Source organism: Peromyscus maniculatus, chromosome 5 (assembly GCF_049852395.1).
Source record: "Peromyscus maniculatus bairdii isolate BWxNUB_F1_BW_parent chromosome 5, HU_Pman_BW_mat_3.1, whole genome shotgun sequence".
Classification (NCBI taxonomy): domain Eukaryota; kingdom Metazoa; phylum Chordata; class Mammalia; order Rodentia; family Cricetidae; genus Peromyscus; species Peromyscus maniculatus.
The window spans coordinates 76013458-76033001 of NC_134856.1; the positions used below are offsets into that span (position 1 = coordinate 76013458).

General features: G+C 38.6%; 1 protein-coding gene across 1 annotated transcript in view; it reads right to left on the reverse strand.

The window, feature by feature from the left end:
- The window catches only part of Malrd1 (MAM and LDL receptor class A domain containing 1), a 602817-nt gene that overhangs the window by 541024 nt on the left and 42249 nt on the right, over positions 1 to 19544 (reverse strand). Inside the window, exons 3-5 of the mRNA XM_076572692.1 lie at positions 11816 to 11910; positions 11567 to 11728; positions 3697 to 3793 (exon numbers count right to left, since the gene is read on the reverse strand). Coding sequence (XP_076428807.1) covers positions 3697 to 3793; positions 11567 to 11728; positions 11816 to 11910 — 354 coding nt within the window. The remainder of the gene's footprint in view (positions 1 to 3696; positions 3794 to 11566; positions 11729 to 11815; positions 11911 to 19544) is intronic.

Below are 19544 nucleotides of genomic sequence, written 5' to 3' on the forward strand. Positions count from 1 at the left end.
CTTTTTCTGGTTCCCAAATTGAGATGTACAAGAGTTCATCCCTGAGCCAAAGGGCACAAGCAAAACATCAAAAACATCTCTTTATCCTTGAATTTCCCAAGGAGAGGAACAAGTTAAGTACTTAGACCTTTCTTTATTTTATAAAGTAATTGAACCTTACTTTTCTGTTTACATCAACTAAACGCATGCCTTAGCCTGGCTTGCATCTGAAAGGATTTTCTGATGGAAATGCCCAGAAGACATCCATTTGGCTTTGCCTCCATGTCCCTGATGTTCCCACTCAATCCCACCCTCAGGACTTCAGGAAACTAAATCACTGACTCTCTTTAATTGGAATTCTGCTTCTTGTCCAAGAATCAGGGAATAACCCAGACCCACATTTTGTAAATGCCAGGTCTATTTTTAAGCGTGGCCTTGCTCATTTCACAGAAACTGTCCTGATAACCTAATTTAAAATGCAAACCCCATCTTCAGTGATCCTCATCTACTAGGTCTGGAGGGGAGCCCAGCACCGATCACTCCCACATGTGGTTCTGATGATTAACTATGTTCAGTCTGTTCCATTACTGCCTGGAGTTGGCTGTTTAACCCCACTGGAAATTTAATGCTTCTTAAATTAACCACCTTTCACATTCCTGCCATTTACAAAGGGAGCTGCACCCCAATGCTGGTCCTCAGCAGTGACAAGCTACCCTCTGTCCCCACTCTCAACTCACCCTCATCCTGCTGGTTTTTCCTTCCAAACTTTTAACTATGACAGAGAGAAAAATTTTGTTGTTGTTGTCATTTTACTTCATTTGTAAACAAAACATTAAAACCCTCTGGGCCTTCATCTTCAAAGAACACAATAGGTATCTTTACCTGACTCCAATGTCTTCTTAAGAAGCCCATGTCTTTTATAGCTTTCCTGAAGATGACATCTTTTTTTTTTAACACCCCATGAGTTATAAGGTCTACAGTAAGCCTACATACTTTTAATTCCCAAATCTTGCCATTTCATAATTATTTGTCCCTCTGTGTATAAAATGTTTTATTCCATGACATTTCATCTACCTCATCACAACACTTGCATGTCTGACATTCACATTTATTAAAGACCTAGATCTTGAATTCTAAAGTCATTTTCTCTAATACCAAACCCAGCAATGGTGTAGGAATTTAACACACAAAAGGCATAGTTTAAAAAAACAAAACAAAACCTTGAAATGTGTGCTTGATGGCTTGTGCTTAGTAACTTTCACTTCCACAGAATCTGATGTACATTATAAGTAGAATGCTTTATTATGTTAAAAAAAAAGTATAGACTTTGGTATATTTCTATGTGACCTCAGGTTTCTCTGGAATGTTTATTGAATGTTATCATCTATTTACTCTCATTTTTGTTTTGTTTTATACCTCTTTCCAGAGGTATTTGAAGCTGTCACTATAAAATATTGTGTTTTTCTTTTGAATATATATTATGCCCCCTCTACCTTGGCCTCCATCCCAAAATGGTGATCTCAGATATTTAGGAAGTTTGCTTTAGTTTCTATAACTAGCAAAGGAGAGAACATTCACATCTGAAATAATCGTAAGGTCTTATTATAGGCAAATTTCACTCCCAAGCAACATCCAATTGTGTCCCAGTAGAAATATGTAATGTAAGTATAATATCAATGGCAGAAGCCCTATGGCAAGGAAAAATTCTATGCAATGGCTGGCCTCCTTGCCTGTTTCTCTTTGAGGATGATTAACCAATAAATACATCTAGTTAGAGATCACTTTTGACAGACGCAAATTTCTTCAGAAAATGAAAAGAACACTGAAGTGGACGGGGTCAGAAATAAATGTCTCATTTAAAAGACTGAACCCCGGCTACATTCTTAATTTAGGGATAACACACCAGGTAACAGAAAGTGAGAGTATGAAGGGAGCTTTGAGCTGAAGCACAGTCAGCAATGGGGTACCTTAGTCTACAGTTTGATTGGCTGCATCCTTCTGGTCTAACCAATGCCACCCTCTTTTCCTGAAACATCCTTGAGGTTTATAATCTGATTATTTACTTCTAAAGCTTGATAGAGTGAAATCTATGCCCCTGAATTATCTATTTTATGAATCCTATGGGGATTTCTTATTTGATAGACTGTGAGCAATGCTGATACAGACCTTTATGTGTTTCAGTGTTAGGACTGTTACAGATTCCATAAATCCTACATATCTGCAACTTCTACCATACCAGAAATAACAGTGGTCAAATTTCACACACAATACAAACATCCATTAATAAGAGCCTTGTTCTATCTTAGGAAAACCAATGTATCTCCTTGGATCCTGAATTATTATCATTATTTCCATATATTTGAACTAAGTTAAAATATGGAATCCCTTTTGGCAAAAATCACTTCTATGGTTTATATATAAGTTGAGTCAGTCCCCCAGGGGTTTGTGTGTTTGCAGTTTGATCCTCTGTGTAACATTAACAGCTGTTGGGGCCATTAAGTGGGGGATCTCATTCACAGAGCCATTAGAACAAATGGTACAGAATGTTTAAAAGGATCTAATATAGCCGGGCGGTGGTGGCGCACGCCTTTAATCCCAGCACTCGGGAGGCAGAGGCAGGCGGATCTCTGTGAGTTCGAGGCCAGCCTGGACTACCAAGTGAGTTCCAGGAAAGGCGCAAAGCTACACAGAGAAACCCTGTCTCGAAAAACCAAAAAAAATAAAAAAAAATAAAAAAAAATAAAAAAAATAAAAAATAAAAGGATCTAATATAGTTCTTGTGGGATGCCAGTTAGTTCTCATGAAAGGTTATTATGAAAAAGCGGAAAACTACTTTCCTACCCTAGTTTCCTGTCCCGTCGTATGCTTTCTTCCTCTTGACTACTCTTCTCTATAATGTCATCCACAATGATGTATTTCTGCCATGAAGTCATCGCCACAGCCAAGCATATACCCTAGAACCTCTAGAACTATGAGCTAAATTAACTTGTTGTAATTATATTGTACCTAGTCTCAAGCACTTCATTGTAGTAACAGAAAACTGACTACTAAAATAGCTATTATGTTCAGATATATTATATTAAAGCACAATGCAATAAAAAAGGTAATATAAAATAATATATGTGCATGTATATATAATCCTTGCTTATTTGATTAATTTATCCTAATCAAATTATAATTTTAATACTGAAATTTCCATTGGAAAAATATAAATGGGGAATTGAATGTTATCTCGTTAATATAATTAAGAAGTCAATATTGATGCCATCTTAGATTTGACATATGGAGTTTATCAATGTATTTTGTTTTATTCCAAATGGAGGATATATTACAACTACTATTTTCTTCCCACTAATGCTTTGCAGTGGATTATCAAACGTGTTCTCTAATGAGGCCATTTCAAGGGTGTGGAAGCCAGTTTCCTAACAGCCCTCTGAAAGGCATAGAGTTCTCTAAGTTTAGATTTAGCTAGCCAGTGTAAACATCACTAAGAGATTAAAAGCTGATACTAAATCATCCCACTTAATCCATTATAGTGTCAGTTTGTGAAAGAGCCTACCTTCACTTCTAGTATAGGCAAGTCACAGTTAAACAGTATATTAGAGCAATGAAAAATAGCCACTCTTAAAACGTCACAGACAAACAGAGCAGAGGAAAGTCATTGCAATGCCTAAACTTTCAGAGAATAAGAATCAAGATGAAACAAAAAGTTCTTACCCTCTGCAGGCAAGCAACCTGAACTGAAAGATATGTCATCGATAGCTAGAACTTCCTCTTGTCCATGGGTGGCAAGTATTTGAGCCTGAAAAACAACCTGCACAAGAAATACAGAACAACTTAAGAACACAAAGTAAGGAGCATCATTCTGTCATAATGCTATAGAAATAAGATGCATGCTACTTCCTGGAAGTACAGGGGTACCACACAAATTCCAAGGAAAGGGGATCAAAGCAAATGTTTTCAAGAACAAAACAATGTAGCCACCACTGTGCTACAGATATCTGGTGTGGGCTAGGGACCTTGTCCATGAACTCATGTGGCTTCTCTCCTACATCCACCTTTACATTTTGAGTTCCCATACATGCTATATGTGTTCACATAAGTTTCATCTTGATCTCTGGACCTTGGCAACTTGTCCCATTTTTACTTCTAATTCCTCACATTTCATTCACAGTCTTGCCTGAATTGTCTTTGCGTTATCCTCTTGCACATTGTTAGTCATTAAAAGAATCAAGCTTGGAAAACTGACTTATTATGAGTGAGTTTTATGTTATGATGTGTAGAAACTCAATTCTACATAACAGGAAATATCCTGCTGTGATGAATTTTCGAAATCCAGAGATAAACCACTTCATTTTCTAACTACCTAAATCAGTAGAAAATCAGTGCATTAATTATCTCAACTTGCAGGGCAGTGGTGGCGCATGCCTTTAATCCCAACACTTGGGAGGCAGAGGCAGGCGGATCTTTGTGAGTTTGAGGCCAGCCTGGTTTACAGAGTGAGATCCAGGAAAGGTGCAAAGCTACACAGAGAAGCCCTGTCTCGAAAAACAAAACAAAACAAAACAAAATTATCTCAACTTTACCAAGGAGTGTCAATGGTGCTTGTAGCTTCATTCAAGTATGTATTAAACATGTGTAGATTGTTCAGCCTTTTTCATTATATGAACACTATCACTTTAGAAAATCAGTATTCCTTCTTGGGTTAATGTTTAGTATTAATCCACCAAAGCAAATCCCTGTCCTGAGTTGCATTCACTTTTGATCCTATACAACATGCTATACTAGTATGATTCCTTGCAGGGAAAATGTTTTCTACCATTCTATTAAATATTCAATAAAATATGTGCCCTACCTTAAGTAACCTAAGATATAAGTCTAAGAAAGTATTATCCTTCACACAAAATAGAAAAACTGAAGGGTGGTATAGAAAGCAAAATCATGTTGGAAAGACACAGAAAACATTGTTAAATAAAAATTATTCCTAAGAAAAGAAGCATGCTTCTCATATGAGTATGTAAAATAATAAGTATAAAAATGACCTGTAGCTAGAGTTTTCCTGCCTGGCCCACAGTCAGGACAAATCTCTGTCACCCGGCAGTCCCACAGCTCAGACCCAACCAAGTAAACACAGAGACTTATATTGCTTACAAACTGTATGGCCATGGCAGGCTTCTTGCTAACTGTTCTTATAGTTAAATTAATCCATTTCCATAAATCTATACCTTGCCATGTGGCTTGTGGCTTATCGGTGTCTTCACATGTGGCTTGTCATGGTGGCAGCTGGCAGTTTCTCTGCCTCAGCATTCTGCTTCCCAGAACTCTCCTCTCTCCTTGTCCCACCTACTTCCTGCCTGGCCACTGGTCAATCAGTGTTTTATTCATTGACCAATCAGAGCAATTTGACATATAGACCATCCCACAGCAATGATCCATATAAGGGCTAGGGCAATGGCTCGGTGGTTAAGCGCAATGGTTACTCTTCCAAGGACCCTGGTTTGGTTGCCAGCACCCACATAGCAGTTCACAAACATTGCTGTACACCCAGTTCCAGGGGATCCAACACCTTTTCTGGTCCCTGCAGGCATTGGGCATGCAAGTGGTTTGCAGACATGTATTCACCCAAAACACTCATAACACATAAAATAAAATTAAACATAAAAATCAATAAATAACCCATATGATATGATTTATACAAGGAAAACAAGTTATACCTAAAACAGTAACTGAGATGCAGTTCAGTGTGAGAGTACCTGCCTTGTGAGCCTCAGTCCCTATTTACTCCCCTCAAAGCTCATTCAATGCCATGCCGGGCATATGGCTTATACCTTTAATCCTAGATTTCGGGAGGGAGGCACTGGAGGATTAGTAGTTCAAGATCATCCTCTGTTGTATAAAGAGTTGGAGGCCATCCTGAGTTTTATATCAAAAGAAAAGTATGTGCCGGATAGATAGGAGCAACTGCTGATCTTCCGAAGCACCTGGGGTTGATTCCCAGAACCCTGATGCTAGCTAGCACAGATTCATCAGTAACTCCAGCCCCAAAGGCTCCAACAACCTCTTTTCCTTAACCTATTAACTTTCTACAGATATTAGGCATGCATGTGATATATAGACATGCATGCAGGTACTCATAGTAAATAAATAAATAAACTGAAGAAATAAAATACAAGACTTAATACATAATTAACATTAAATATTGTTAGCTACTGTTACTATAACAGATATTAAGTTATGAAAGCTATTCTAGGAATTATGCTTGAGAATACAAACTTCAACGTTTCTATAAATTGCTCTTTTATTTTTCTGAGAATGTTCCAGATGTCTCTGCTTTCTAGTGAATGCCAAAGTTAAGCATAATCCCAAAGTCGCCATCTTTAAAGTGAGAAGTAGAAATAAATGTCTGTTTCATCACTGGTCTCATTTCTGCTTCTCCCCACTCTCTCCCCCCAAAGGACCACCCATCATCAGAGCTGAGCTGGTATCGCGCCTGAAGAAACACGTATTTTACTTCACAAATGTCTGCCACTCTCCCGAGCTCTCTGCCGACGTCCCTGCTGCCGGCCAGGCATTTCCCCTCAAATGAGAAAAGTTACTTCTAATTCATAATACGCTGCATTTTCTCCCCAAATTGAGCCTCTCTTCACTCATCTGCTGACAATGAATCATGCTGCGACTCGGCGATGCTCAAAACTCCAAAATGACCTTTAGAATCGTTTTCTCTTCAGGTCTCATGTCTAATCAGCCAAGACCTATTAAGTCTGTTTCCCTTCTAGCCGTGTTTCCATTCTTATTTCCTCATGCCTGATCTACTGAAGCAGCCTTTAAATTACCTTCCTGCCTTAATCCTCTCCTCATTAGAGTTTGCAATAGATATTATATGTTTATTTGGCTCAGGTAAATCACAGGCTAACTTGGTATAACTGAAGGAAAGTTATTATGAAAATTGGCTGCCATTTAAGCCACCCTGCTCAGCCATGGGGACATTTTTCTTTTTTTTTTTCTTTCTCTCTTTCTTTCTTTCTTTCTTTCTTTTTTTTAAGGGACAGTTTCTCTAAGGGAAATTTACTAACGGGTCTGTGAGGCTACAAAACACAGAGCCCATCAGGCTTAACTAAATGGCCCCACTAAATAGATTTAAACAAAAGATTTTTTTTCGCCAGGGATGTTGGTTATAATCTGAAAACACAGCTAAAGTAAATAAAACCCCAGGCTAATGAGAAAGAGCCAGGTCCCTTGAAAGACCAATGCCAGAGGCTATCCTGGCTTGTGGTAGTGCTCTTTCTACAAAAAGTGATGTATAATACTCATCGCTTTATCCAAAGCTTTCTCAAAGATTTTTTTTTCTAAACATGTATATTATTTGGATGGTATTGGGAATTTTTTAAGGGAACAAACCAGCCCCAGCCCCAGAAAAGGAACAAAGGGGTGGGCGTGGGGGACCAGTAAATCATAAGAGAGATAATGGGTTAGGGGTTTACAGCATCTCGGGAGGAAGGCATACCCTGAACTGAGTCAACAATAAAATGAGACAAATTTCTTTTCTCTCAGACATTTCAGAGAAAAATAACCTTGGAATGGAAATAAGAGATCTATTCCCAGGATGCTTGAGTTAAATGTTGGTGGAAGCTGTGTTAACAGATCAATAATAGACCAGAATTAACAACAAATTCATGACCAGAAACTCTTACAATTATGTAATTATATAGATAAATGATATATAGACAAATGATAGAAAGACACATGTCATTAGAGCTAATTCATAGTATATATTCAATTATTTTCCAATCAAGCTCTTTTATTTTTCTTGTGTTTTCAGACACTGTCTCCTTACATAGACCAGGCTGGCCTAGAATTTAGATTCTCCTGCCTCAGCTTCCCAAATGCTGGGTTTATAAGCACATGTCAGCATACCTAGCTGTCATTTTTTTTTTTACCATATGAAAGAATATTTACTGATTTCTATGCAACAGAATTGACTGCTTTTGGAAGTTTGGATTTTTATCCACATCTTCTCAAATTCTATAGTTAGACATAGTTTAGAAAATTACTATAGTTCAGTGACTAAGTGATTGATAGATGAAATCAAACTTTCATATGTTCTAACATAGTGTGCTGATGAGATAGGTTATAAAACTATGTAAAGCTCAAAGCCCCAATGTTAAAATGGGGACAAGTCATGAGAGGGTTCCCTTGGGGGGTCACTTAGTGGCACAAAGTTCTAAGCCCAATTCCTTAACTTTAGTAAATGTTCTTCAGTGTTAGTTGATACTATGCCTTAAATGTTTTCAAAATGTCTATGAAATTCTACCATCTTTGTTCATAATGTCAAGTCCTTGTTTATGGATCAGTACATCCTGGGAAATTAAAACACTTCAATTTTATTAAGGGATAAAGGTAGATAAAGGACCCTGGGTGACAACCAGCTTCAGGGGATTTCCCAAACACATTCACCTAGGATGTAGCTGTCATTGACTGAAATAACCTATCTAGGTTTTTCTAAAGAAATCATATATGGCTTTAAACTACCAGAAGTCAGCATGGAGGGGAAATTGCAGAGAGTGAAATAATTCCCAAAGCTTTCTAAGTTGCAGAGGCAGCAGATATAATGTAGAGGTGCTGATTGCAAAATTCCTGAAATAGTCTTCTCACAAAATCTCTACAGGAACAAGATAGTGGATGAAGATGTTCAACATTGCAAGCACAACACATCTCTGCAGCCCACCACACAGCAGTGAATGGACATCTGCTCACTTGCTGACAGGAGAGATTAAAGGTTTCTGTAGCTTTAAAGCTTGGGTACAGCCTCAGCATCTCAGCGGCCATGCAGCCTACTTCTTTTTACAAAGCTTTTTAAGTTACAAGCACTATTTTTTTTCCATCAATTTAAAGTATTTAGGGAAACACATTAATATACTGAGGAAGCATCTATGATAATTAATTGAAGTTTGCTGCTGCATTTAAAAAAAAAAATCATGAATAACCTATGTCCCAGCCACATCTGAATTGCCCTAGAGATGATATATTCTGGAATTTTAAGTTGTATATTTATCAGATACACAATTTGAGCAACAAAATCTATAGTTTTTGGAAATGGGCACATGAGGTAACCAAGGAACTCATTTTGAAAGGTTTTATTGACAAGGTCCAGCAAGTATCACCTTTGCCAAGCATCCAAATCTCTGTTACCCTACGAATAGAAACCTTGACCTAAAGATGTGGACAACTAGATACTAAATGTGTATTAACTTAGCAAAGATCATTTAAGACTTTCTTAGTACTCATGGTTTTATAGTTAAGAAAAATGAGTAAGTAATGATTAAAATATGAACCAAAATAAGATTCTCATCTGTCATTAAAATTGACACCAGAGAGAAGGTAATGGGGCAAGTTGCAAATTGCATTCAGTTGAGGTGGCTCATTCTTAACAAAATCAATGCTGGCTTTGCTATGTTGCTTAGGCAGACACAGAGGAATGAAAAGTGCATAGGAAATATGCTAGAACCTCCTCTAGCATTGAATCTCATCTCAACCATCACAGCAAACACTGGTCTCCAGGGGAACTCACTGCATACCACACCCAGCTAAGGCCACTGAAACACCAAATATCTGCTCCCTGTAGATGCCAAACATCTCGCAAATTGGTACTTGAAACCTTTCCTGCGTCATGCCCAGCACACCCCAAGCACTCCAAGTAAGTCATATCTAAATAAGTAAACTAATCAGCCAAAAAACTTAACTGTGTCAAGATGTAAGATGTCTCTCCCCCACATAAATATGGACCTTTGATTTCAATAGGTTATAAATTATCAAACTATATAACTATGTCCAACCATAGAACTATTAAATCTATGCAGCATTTAACCAGATACTAAATTATTTTGATATCTACTTTAGATAGTCTTTTAGTTTAACAATGACTGAAAATTTCAAATACAATGATTTCATGGCATCAACCAAGAAAATATCTCACTTATGTAAATGTCATTCACATTTATAACAGGCATAAATACCTATCATTTATCCATGCCTTTCCTCTTAGTCATTCTAAATTAGCTGAGGGTTAAATTGAAGCTAATTCATTCCTTAGACCTAAACAACTAGATATATAGCATGTATCAAATAAGATATTTTTATATAAAGTTTATTTTAAATGATAATTATTGATAAGAAATTAGAGGCAGTTTACATCTCTCAACCTTCACCAAAGAGGCTTCTGTTTACAGTAGATTGCCATTAACACAAACACCTACAAATGGTCGATGTGCAGATGGCAAGGAACTGTTGAGTGTTCATCTCTAAATGGGCCATGTATATCAATCTACTTCCCCCAAGACTAAGGGACCATCACGGAATAGCAGGTGAAAGGATTCTAAGGGCCAAAAATAGTGGATATCTTCAGCAAGTGTTTTTGCTGAGTATGACAGGGCTTTCGCATACATCAGCTCACAGCAGCAGTGACTTCACAAGATCTTCACAAGATCAAGTCAGCCAAACTACCAGCATGGATGGGGAAAGGACTCCAGAAATACCACCCCTACCTGAGAGACTATTGGCAATTTATGGCTGCTAGGGAAGGAGGAGCCATTTTTCTTCAGGGTTCCAGCCCCTGAGAGGACCAGCAGATGGTCCTACACACATGGACATACAGGCAGCATTAGTAGTCTCGATTTTTTAAGCACAAGAAGTTGAGAGGAAAAAGTGTGGCAGGGATACTGGAGGAATTAGCAAGGAGGAAATAGGGGATTATGTTTGATCAAAAGACATTATATGCACGTGTGGAATTCTCAAGAAATAAAAAAGCAAAACTAAAAATAAAATAATTGATTGCTAAATTTGTCGATAAAACAGGTTTAGTAGGTCATTTTCTTAAAAAAAAATGCTTTAAAATACCTCTCATCTTTAACTGAAAAATTTTGCTTGGCCATCCCAAATGCTAAAACATGTAATGCTTTCCCAAAAAGTCTTATAATAACCATTATATTATAATTTCTGTCATGTATAAGTTTTAATAGGCTGCATAAGTAAGCTTGTCTTTTATAGGCTTGCACTGGATTTAATTCATAAAATTATTTAGGAAAATAAAAGATGTGTTGAAATGAGCTTAACCATGAGATGAATATGAGAATTATTCTACTTCAACAGCATTTGGAATTAGTATGTAAATTAAAATTTCTTCATTCATTATTCAAAATTATCCTCTCAAATGCATGGGAAAAGTTAGAGAGAAAAGTAATTCTTGGGAGGAAGAAGTGTAAAGAAAGAGGAGTAAAAAAATGAAAAGATGAAAATATGAGATTTAAGAAATTGAGGAGCTAATTTCACAGGATTTCATAGAATTATAGTTAACCTTTACATAACTGTATCTTAAAATATATCAATTTTAAATCAAAACACAAAGTCAAAACTTCACAATGAGAATGTCTGTTATCATGACTGGCCATTGTGATTTGCCCAAGTCTTGAAAATTATGGGAATACCATCTCTGGAAGATAAATTGGCCATGTGACCTTTTTAATTGACCTGTTCTGAAATCTGGGTTCTTAGGAATTTTCCTCCAAAGCCATATTTGGAGATAGAAGTTTACCTGAAACCGCTGTGAGCTCTGGATTGTGATGACATTTCTTTCCCATTGACTCTGGAGTACCTCTGTTTTCTGCCATACATGCTGAATAGGACTGTCACATGTGGTTTGAAGGCCTGCTGTCAATTTGTCATCCTGGTGACTGGAGAAGTCGTAAAATGTAATCTGTAAGGAATAATTGATATCCAAATAATTGCAATAAATGAATCACCAAGTGTGTCAGAACTTGAAATGCTTTGTGTTTTCAGATACCTGACAAACTTGCTGGTCATTAGTTGGAAGGAAAATTCTGCTTCTTAAGTCTGAGGAGATGGAATTCACTCTGGAGACCAATGTGAGAAAATTGGCTGTGATAAACAAGAATTACCAAATTAGACTTAAGCTGATCACAGGCAACCTTATTTTAAGAACTAGAGGTGATTCTGGTACATATACTCATGGAGTCAATATAACTGTGTTTAAAGGATTAAAGATTAAAACACACTAGTGAACTGACTGACATTTTTACATTCTATATTGTCCATTTAAAGAGATAATCATGATTGTATGCTTTATAATATTACTATGAGCAACAGTCCAAAATATAATATAGTCATATTTGGCATAGGAAGTAAAAACTCCATAAAGAACTTATTTAGGAAAAAGACAATTCTGGGAAAGCCTACTAAAATAAGCACCCCAGCAGCAAATGCAATGAGAACATTGGTTTTTAATGCCTTTGTTTCAAAGGGTGACATGCTCCTAGCTTTTTGCAGAAACACAAGGAACAGCACTGAGCCCTGATATTTTCTCACTTATTGTGGTAATAATAAATATATCACTGTTTGGAAACTACTAATTGCTGTGGGATGTTCTGTATGGCAAATGTGTTGCTCTGATTGGTTAGTAAATAAAACCCTAATTGGCCAGTAGTCAGGCAGGAGGAAGTATAGGTAGGACAAGGAGGAGAGGAATTCTGGGAAATGGAAGGCTGAGTCAGAGACACTGCCAGCCGCCACCATGACAAGCTGCATGTGAAGATGCCGGTAAGCCACGAGCCGCGTGGCAAGGTACAGATTTATAGAAATGGGTTAATTTAAGATATAAGAACAGTTAGCAAGAAGCCTGCCATGGCCATACAGTTTGTAAGCAATATAAGTCTCTGTGTTTACTTGGTTGGGTCTGAGTGGTTGTGGGACTGGCAGGTGACAAAGATTTGTCCTGACTGTGGGCAAGGCAGGAAAACTCTAGCTACAACTAATAAAATTAAAACATTGGGTATTCCCTAGACTGCCAGAGTCCCTGATGTGCTTTTCCAGGGTCATCACAATTGATAAGGAAGTATCTGTTATGTGACACTCTGTTTGGTACACTGATGCTTGTCAAAAGAGAGGAAAAACAGTGTTGACAGTGATTATGATGACCCATCTATCCAAGTCACTCAGTGGTATTTTAAAGCCAGACTGGAAGTCAAATCTAATTGTCACATCATTGAGTCAATCAATACTAATATTATGAACTCTAGCAAACCTCATCTTTTCTGGTATTCTGGTGGAACAATTGGACAGCCATTAGCTTGCTCTTAGAGCAATAAATTGATGTTGAGAAAATTGCTAATTAGCAAGCATAAGTGTTGGGAGACCCTGCTGGTCAGAGGTTGCAGTCTATCATGGCCTGGTAACTTTCTCCAAGCTCAGCAACATGAAGGACCTCTTTTCCAGTGAGGCTTCCTGCCCTCTATCTGCCCTGATTTGAAGGATGTCTCTAGGCCCAGATGCCAGACTTATCTCTAGCATGATGATTGGCATAGTTCTCTGCTAGAGGCTTTCTCCCTGTTACTTATATGGTAACTAAGACATACTATGAGCTTTGCTATAGGACCCTACTGCCATATATGAAAGCTTATGATAGGAACGTGCTGTTTAACGAAAATAAGGGATTGTCCCCAGACTTCCCAATCCTATGTATTTCCTATATTATGAAATAGAATTGAGTTGTCTCACTGAAGTCATCTCCTGGAGGACTATCTCTATCATATCCACAGCCAGCTGGACCCTGCTCCCCCAGCTTCTGCTCCCTCACCACCTCAATGATCGCCAGCAGAGCAATGATCCCAAGAAGGAGAACCACACGTAAGCAATGTGGATATAGTGTTAGTTTTAAACAAAGTATTAGCTCTATGAATGAAATTCAATGGGATTTAAATTATTACATACAAATATTATATATATATTTTCCCAGACCAGCATATCAAAAAAGGGGAAACATACACACCAACACATACTACACACACATACATAATCACCACCACCATCACCACCACCACTACAACAATAAAAAAAATAACAATAATCAACAAACACTGCTCATGGATAACTCTCAACATCATGATCTCAATTACCAAATAAAAACACACAGACTAAAAGACTGGATACAAAAACATAATCTGTCCATCTGCACTATCCAAGAAATGTAGCATGAATCTTAAAAGGTCTTATTAATAAAAACAAACCCAGAGCTAGATACTGGAGTGAACACTGAAAGATCAGAGAAACAGAACAAGCCACATCCAACCTCACCTTGCCATTTCCTCAGCTGATCTTGTTTCCTCAGACTGAAAGCCTCTGAATCCTCATTCAAATGGATCTCAGCTGAACTGCTGGTAAAAGCTAAAAGCTTAAAATGGCCTCTAGTTCCCGGTCCTCAAGCCTTATATACCTTTCTGCTTCCTGCCATCACTTCCTGGGATGAAAAGCATGTGTCTTTCCCAAGCAAGATATGAGATCTCAAGTGCTGGGATTAAAGGTGTGTGCCACCACACATGGCTCTGTTTCCAATATAGCCTTGAACTCACAGAGATTCGGATGGATCTCTGCCTCCAGAATGCTAGGATTAAAGGCGTGTGCTACCACCGTCTAACCTCTATGTTTAATACAGTGGCTGTTCTGTTCTCTGACCCCCGATAAGTTTATTGGGGTGCACAATATGTCAACCACATTTCCCCTTTTTTGTTTAGAATAAAAAAAGTTATAATGAATATAAGAAATAGTATATACAATATATACAGTCAAGAATTACATTAACAGTGTCTAATCCATTCACATTTGACAGATTCAGACAAAAAAAAAACCTCCATTGTATATATTACCAACGTCCAGTCCATTAACATTTGACAAATTCAGACAAAAATTTTCATTACTTATCCTATTTTGGTGAGTCCAAAATGTGTATGCAATATACAAAAGTCCAATCCAATATAAAATATTTAAAACAAATAGTTCCTTTTAAAAAGTAGATTCATGATAAATGAAGACCCCATATGAATAGGAAGAAGCAGAGTGCTAGAGAGGTCCCCAGACCAAGCCCCAGAGCTCCGTGAGTCCAACCACCGAGAGAGAAGAGGGATTATATGAGCAAGAGATATTGAGACCATGATTAGATAAAGCACAGGGACAAACAGCCAAACTAGTGGAAACACATGAACTGTGAACCAATAGCTTTAGGAGCCCCCATGGAACTAGACCAGGCCCTCTGGATAGGTGAGACAGTTGATTAGCTTGAACTGTTTAGGAGGCCCCCAGGCAGTGGAACCAGGACCTGTCCTTGGTGCAAGAGCTAGCTTTTTGGAACCTAGGTCCTATACTGAGACACTTTGCTCAGCCTTGGTTTAGGGAGGAGAGGACTAGACCTGCCTCAACTGAATCTACCAGGCTGGGCTGACTCCCCAGGGGAAACCTTGCCTTGGAGGAGGTGGGAATTGGGGGTGGATGGGGGTGGAAGGCTAGGGGGTGGGAGGGGAGGACAGGGGAATCCGTGGCTGATATGTAAAATTAAATTAATTTTTAAATAAAAATAAATAAATAAAGTAAATTCAATAATCTACCTTTTATTTTATCATATCCATAATCTCTCTTTTTTCTTCTCTGAGTAGATTCAAAAGTCTACCTTTTATCTTGTCATTTCTATATCTTCCCTTTAAAAAAAATCTACCTTTTATCTTATTATTTCTATAGCTTCCCTTTTTTCTTTGCAGAGTACATTCAATAATCTACCCTTTTATCCTACTATTTCTTTTTTTTTTCAGCATAGATTCAATAATCTACCTCTTATCTATATCCTCTTTTTTCTTTTTCTTTTTTTTTCAATTTTTTTTTATTTTACACCATTCAGTTCAACATAATAGCCACAGATTCCCCTGTTCTCCCCCTCTCGCCACCCTCCCCCTTCCCCCACTTCACCCCCCATTCCCACCTCCTCCAGATAAAGGTCTCCCCCGAGGATCGGGATCGACCTGGTAGACTCAGTCCAGGCAGGTCCAGTCCCCCCCTCCCAGACCGAGCCAAGCGTCCCTGCATAAGTCCCAGTATTCAAACAGCCAACTCATGCAACGAGCCCAGGACCCGGCACCAACGCACAGCTGCCTCCCAAACAGATCAAGCCAAATGACTGTCTCACCCATTCAGGGGGCCTGATCCAGTTGGGGACCCCTCAGCCTTTGGTTCATAGATCCTGTGCTTCCATTCATTTGGTTATTTGTCCCTGTGCTTTATGCAACCTTGGCTTCAACAATTCTCGCTCATATAAACCCTCCTCTTTCTCACTAATTAGACTCGCAGTGCTCCACCAGGGGCCCAGCCGTGGATGTCTGCATTCAGATTCCTCAGTCCTTGGATGGGGTTTATGGCACAACTATCAGGGTGTCTGGCCATCCCATCACCAGAGTAGGTCAGTTCCTGACGTCTCTCGACCATTGCCAGCAGTCTTTTGCAGGGGTATCTTTATGGATCTCCGTGGACCTCCCTAGCTCTCTGCTTCCTCCCCTTCTCATGTGGTCTTCATTTACCATGGTCTCCTATTCCTTATTCTCCTTCTCTTTTCTTGATCCAGCTAGGATCTCCCACTCTCTTTCCCTCGACTGTCGCCCTTCATTGTTCCCACTCATGACCAGGCTGTTCATGTAGATCTCATCCATTTCTCCGTGTCTTTTTTGGGGTCCCGTTTTCCAGGTAACCTCACTGGTGATGTGAGTAGCAGTCCAGTCATCCTTGTTCCACATCTAGCATCTTCCTATGAGTGAGTACATACCATATTTGTCTTTCTGAGTCTGGGTTACCTCACTCAGGATGACTTTTTCTAGATCCATCCATTTGCCTGCAAACCATATGATGTCCTTGTTTTTCTCTGCTGAGTAGTATTCCATTGTGTATATGTGCCACAATTTATTTATCCATTCTTCAGTTGAAGGGCATCTAGGTTGTTTCCAGGTTTTGGCTATTACAAACAATGCTGATATGAACATAGCTGAGCAAGTGCTCTTGTGGTATGATTGAGCATTTCTTGGGTATATGCCCAGGAGTGGTATAGCTGGATCTTGGGGGAGATTGATTCCCAATTTTCTAAGAAAGCGCCATATTGATTTCCAAAGTGGTTGTACAAGCTTGCATTCCCACCAGCAGTGGAGGAGAGTTCCCCTAGTTCCACATCCTCTCCAGCATAAAGTGTCTTCAGTGTTTTTGATCTTAGCCACTCTGACAGGCATAAGGTAGTATCTCAGAGTTGTTTTGATTTGCATTTCCCTGATAATTAGGGATGTTGACCAATTCCTTAAATGTCTTTCAGCCATTTGGGATTCCTCTGTTGAGAATTCTCTGTTTAGTTCTAAAGCCCATTTCTCAATTGGACTGTTGGTCCTTTTGATGTCTAATTTCTTGAGTTCCTTATATATTCTGGATATCAGTCCTCTGTCACATGTGGGGTTGGTGAAGATCTTTTCCCATTCTGTAGGCTGTCGCTTTGCCTTATTGACTGTATCCTTTGCTCTACAAAAGCTTCTCAGTTTCAAGAGGTCCCATTGATTGATTGTTTGTCTCAGTGTCTGCGCTACTGGTGTTATATTTAGGAAGTGATCTCCTATGACAATGCGTTCAAGACTACTTCCTACTTTCTCTTCTAGCAGGTTCAGAGTAGCTAGATTTATGTTGAGGTCTTTGATCCACTTGGACTTAAGTTTTGTGCACGGTGACAGATATGGATCTATTTGCAGCCTTCTACACGTTGATATCCAGTTATGCCAGCACCATTTGTTGAAGATGCTTTCTTTTTTCCATTGTACACTTTTGGCTTCTTTGTCAAAAATTATATGTCCATAGGTGTGTGGGTTAATGTCAGGGTCTTCAATTCGATTCCATTGGTCCACATGTCGGTTTTTATGCCAATACCAAGCTGTTTTTATTACTGTAGCTCTATAGTAGAGCTTGAAGTCAGGGATTGTGATGCCTCCAGAAGTTGTTTTATTGTACAGGTTTCTTTTAGCTATCCTGGGTTTTTTGTTTTTCCATATGAAGTTGAGTATTATTCTTTCCAGGTCTGTGAAGAATTGTGTTGGTATTCTGATGGGGATTGCATTGAATCTGTAAATTGCTTTTGGTAAGATTGCCATTTTTACTATGTTAACCCTGCCTATCCATGAGCATGGGAGATCTTTCCATTTTCTGACATCTTCTTCAATTTCTTTTTTCAGGGACTTAAAGTTCTTGTCATATAGGTCCTTCACTTGCTTGGTTAGTGTTACCCCAAGGTATTTTATGTCATTTTTGGCTATTGTAAAGGGTGATGTATCTCTAATTGCCTTCTCAGCTTCTTTGTCCAATGTATATAGGAGGGCTACTGATTTTTTTGAGTTGATCTTGTATCTTGCTATGTTGCTGAAGGTGTTTATAAGCTGTATCAGTTCCTGGGTGGAATCTTTGGGGTCACTCAAGTATACTATCATGTCATCTGCAGATAGGGAAAGCTTGACTTCTTCCTTTCCAATTTGTATCCCCTTAATCTCCTTATGTTGTCTTATTGCTCTGGCTAGAACTTCAAGTACTATATTGAGTTAATACCAATACTCTCTAAATTGTTCCACATAATAGAAATAGAAGGAACATTACCAAACTCCTTCTATGAGGCTACAATTACCCTGATTCCTAAACCAAACAAGGATGCAACAAAGCAAGAGAACTACAGACCGATCTCCCTCACGAACACTGATGCAAAAATACTCAATAAAATACTGGCAAACAGACTCCAAGAACACATCAGAACAATTATCCACCATGATCAAGTAGGCTTCATCCCAGGGATGCAAAGGTGGTTCAACATACGAAAGTCCATCAATGTAATACACCATATAAACAAACTCAAAGAAAAAAAACCACATGATCATCTCACTAGATGCAGAAAAGGCATTTGACAAAATCCAACACCCCCTCATGATAAAAGTCTTGGAGCAATCAGGAATACAGGGAACATACCTAAACATAATAAAGGCAATATATAGCAAACCAACAGCCAACATCAAATTAAATGGAGAGAAACTCAAAGCAATTCCACTAAAATCAGGAATGAGGCAAGGCTGTCCACTCTCCCCATACTTTTTCTCTTTCTTAAACAAGAACCCTATATCTAATCTCCTTTGTTTAGCCTGTTTTTGTTTTTGTTTTTGTTTTTGTTTTTGTTTTTACCATTAACAATTAACAACTTGTAACCAACCATCATAAACAATGACAATATCTGTGACTCAAATGACCAAAAACTACCCACTTGAACTTTTGGGAATGTGGGCATCATTTTCTTAAAATTACTTCTTGCTCTCTGGGGACAAAGGCATCTTTAGAGGATCCTGAAAATAAAATTTTGGGGTTAATTGTCAAGTCCTGAGAGAGTTAGTTGTAACATTTGTTGTACAGTCTCTGCATAATGCAAAAGTGCAGGGCTTATCTCAAGTCCTTGTTCCAGTAGTCTGTGAGGCTGGATCATCTCAACTATGATCTCGAAATTGTCCTAAGCAGTTTGTAGTCCAAAGCCGCCACTATTTGTGGCCTAGCCCTGGCTGCAGCTTCTTCTCAGCAAGACTCTCAGGCTGGCCTTGAACTCGAGATCCTCCTGCTTCTGTTTCCTTTAGCAAATCCTTCCAGCATGTGCCACCACAACTGGCCACATGCAGCTCGGGCCTGAG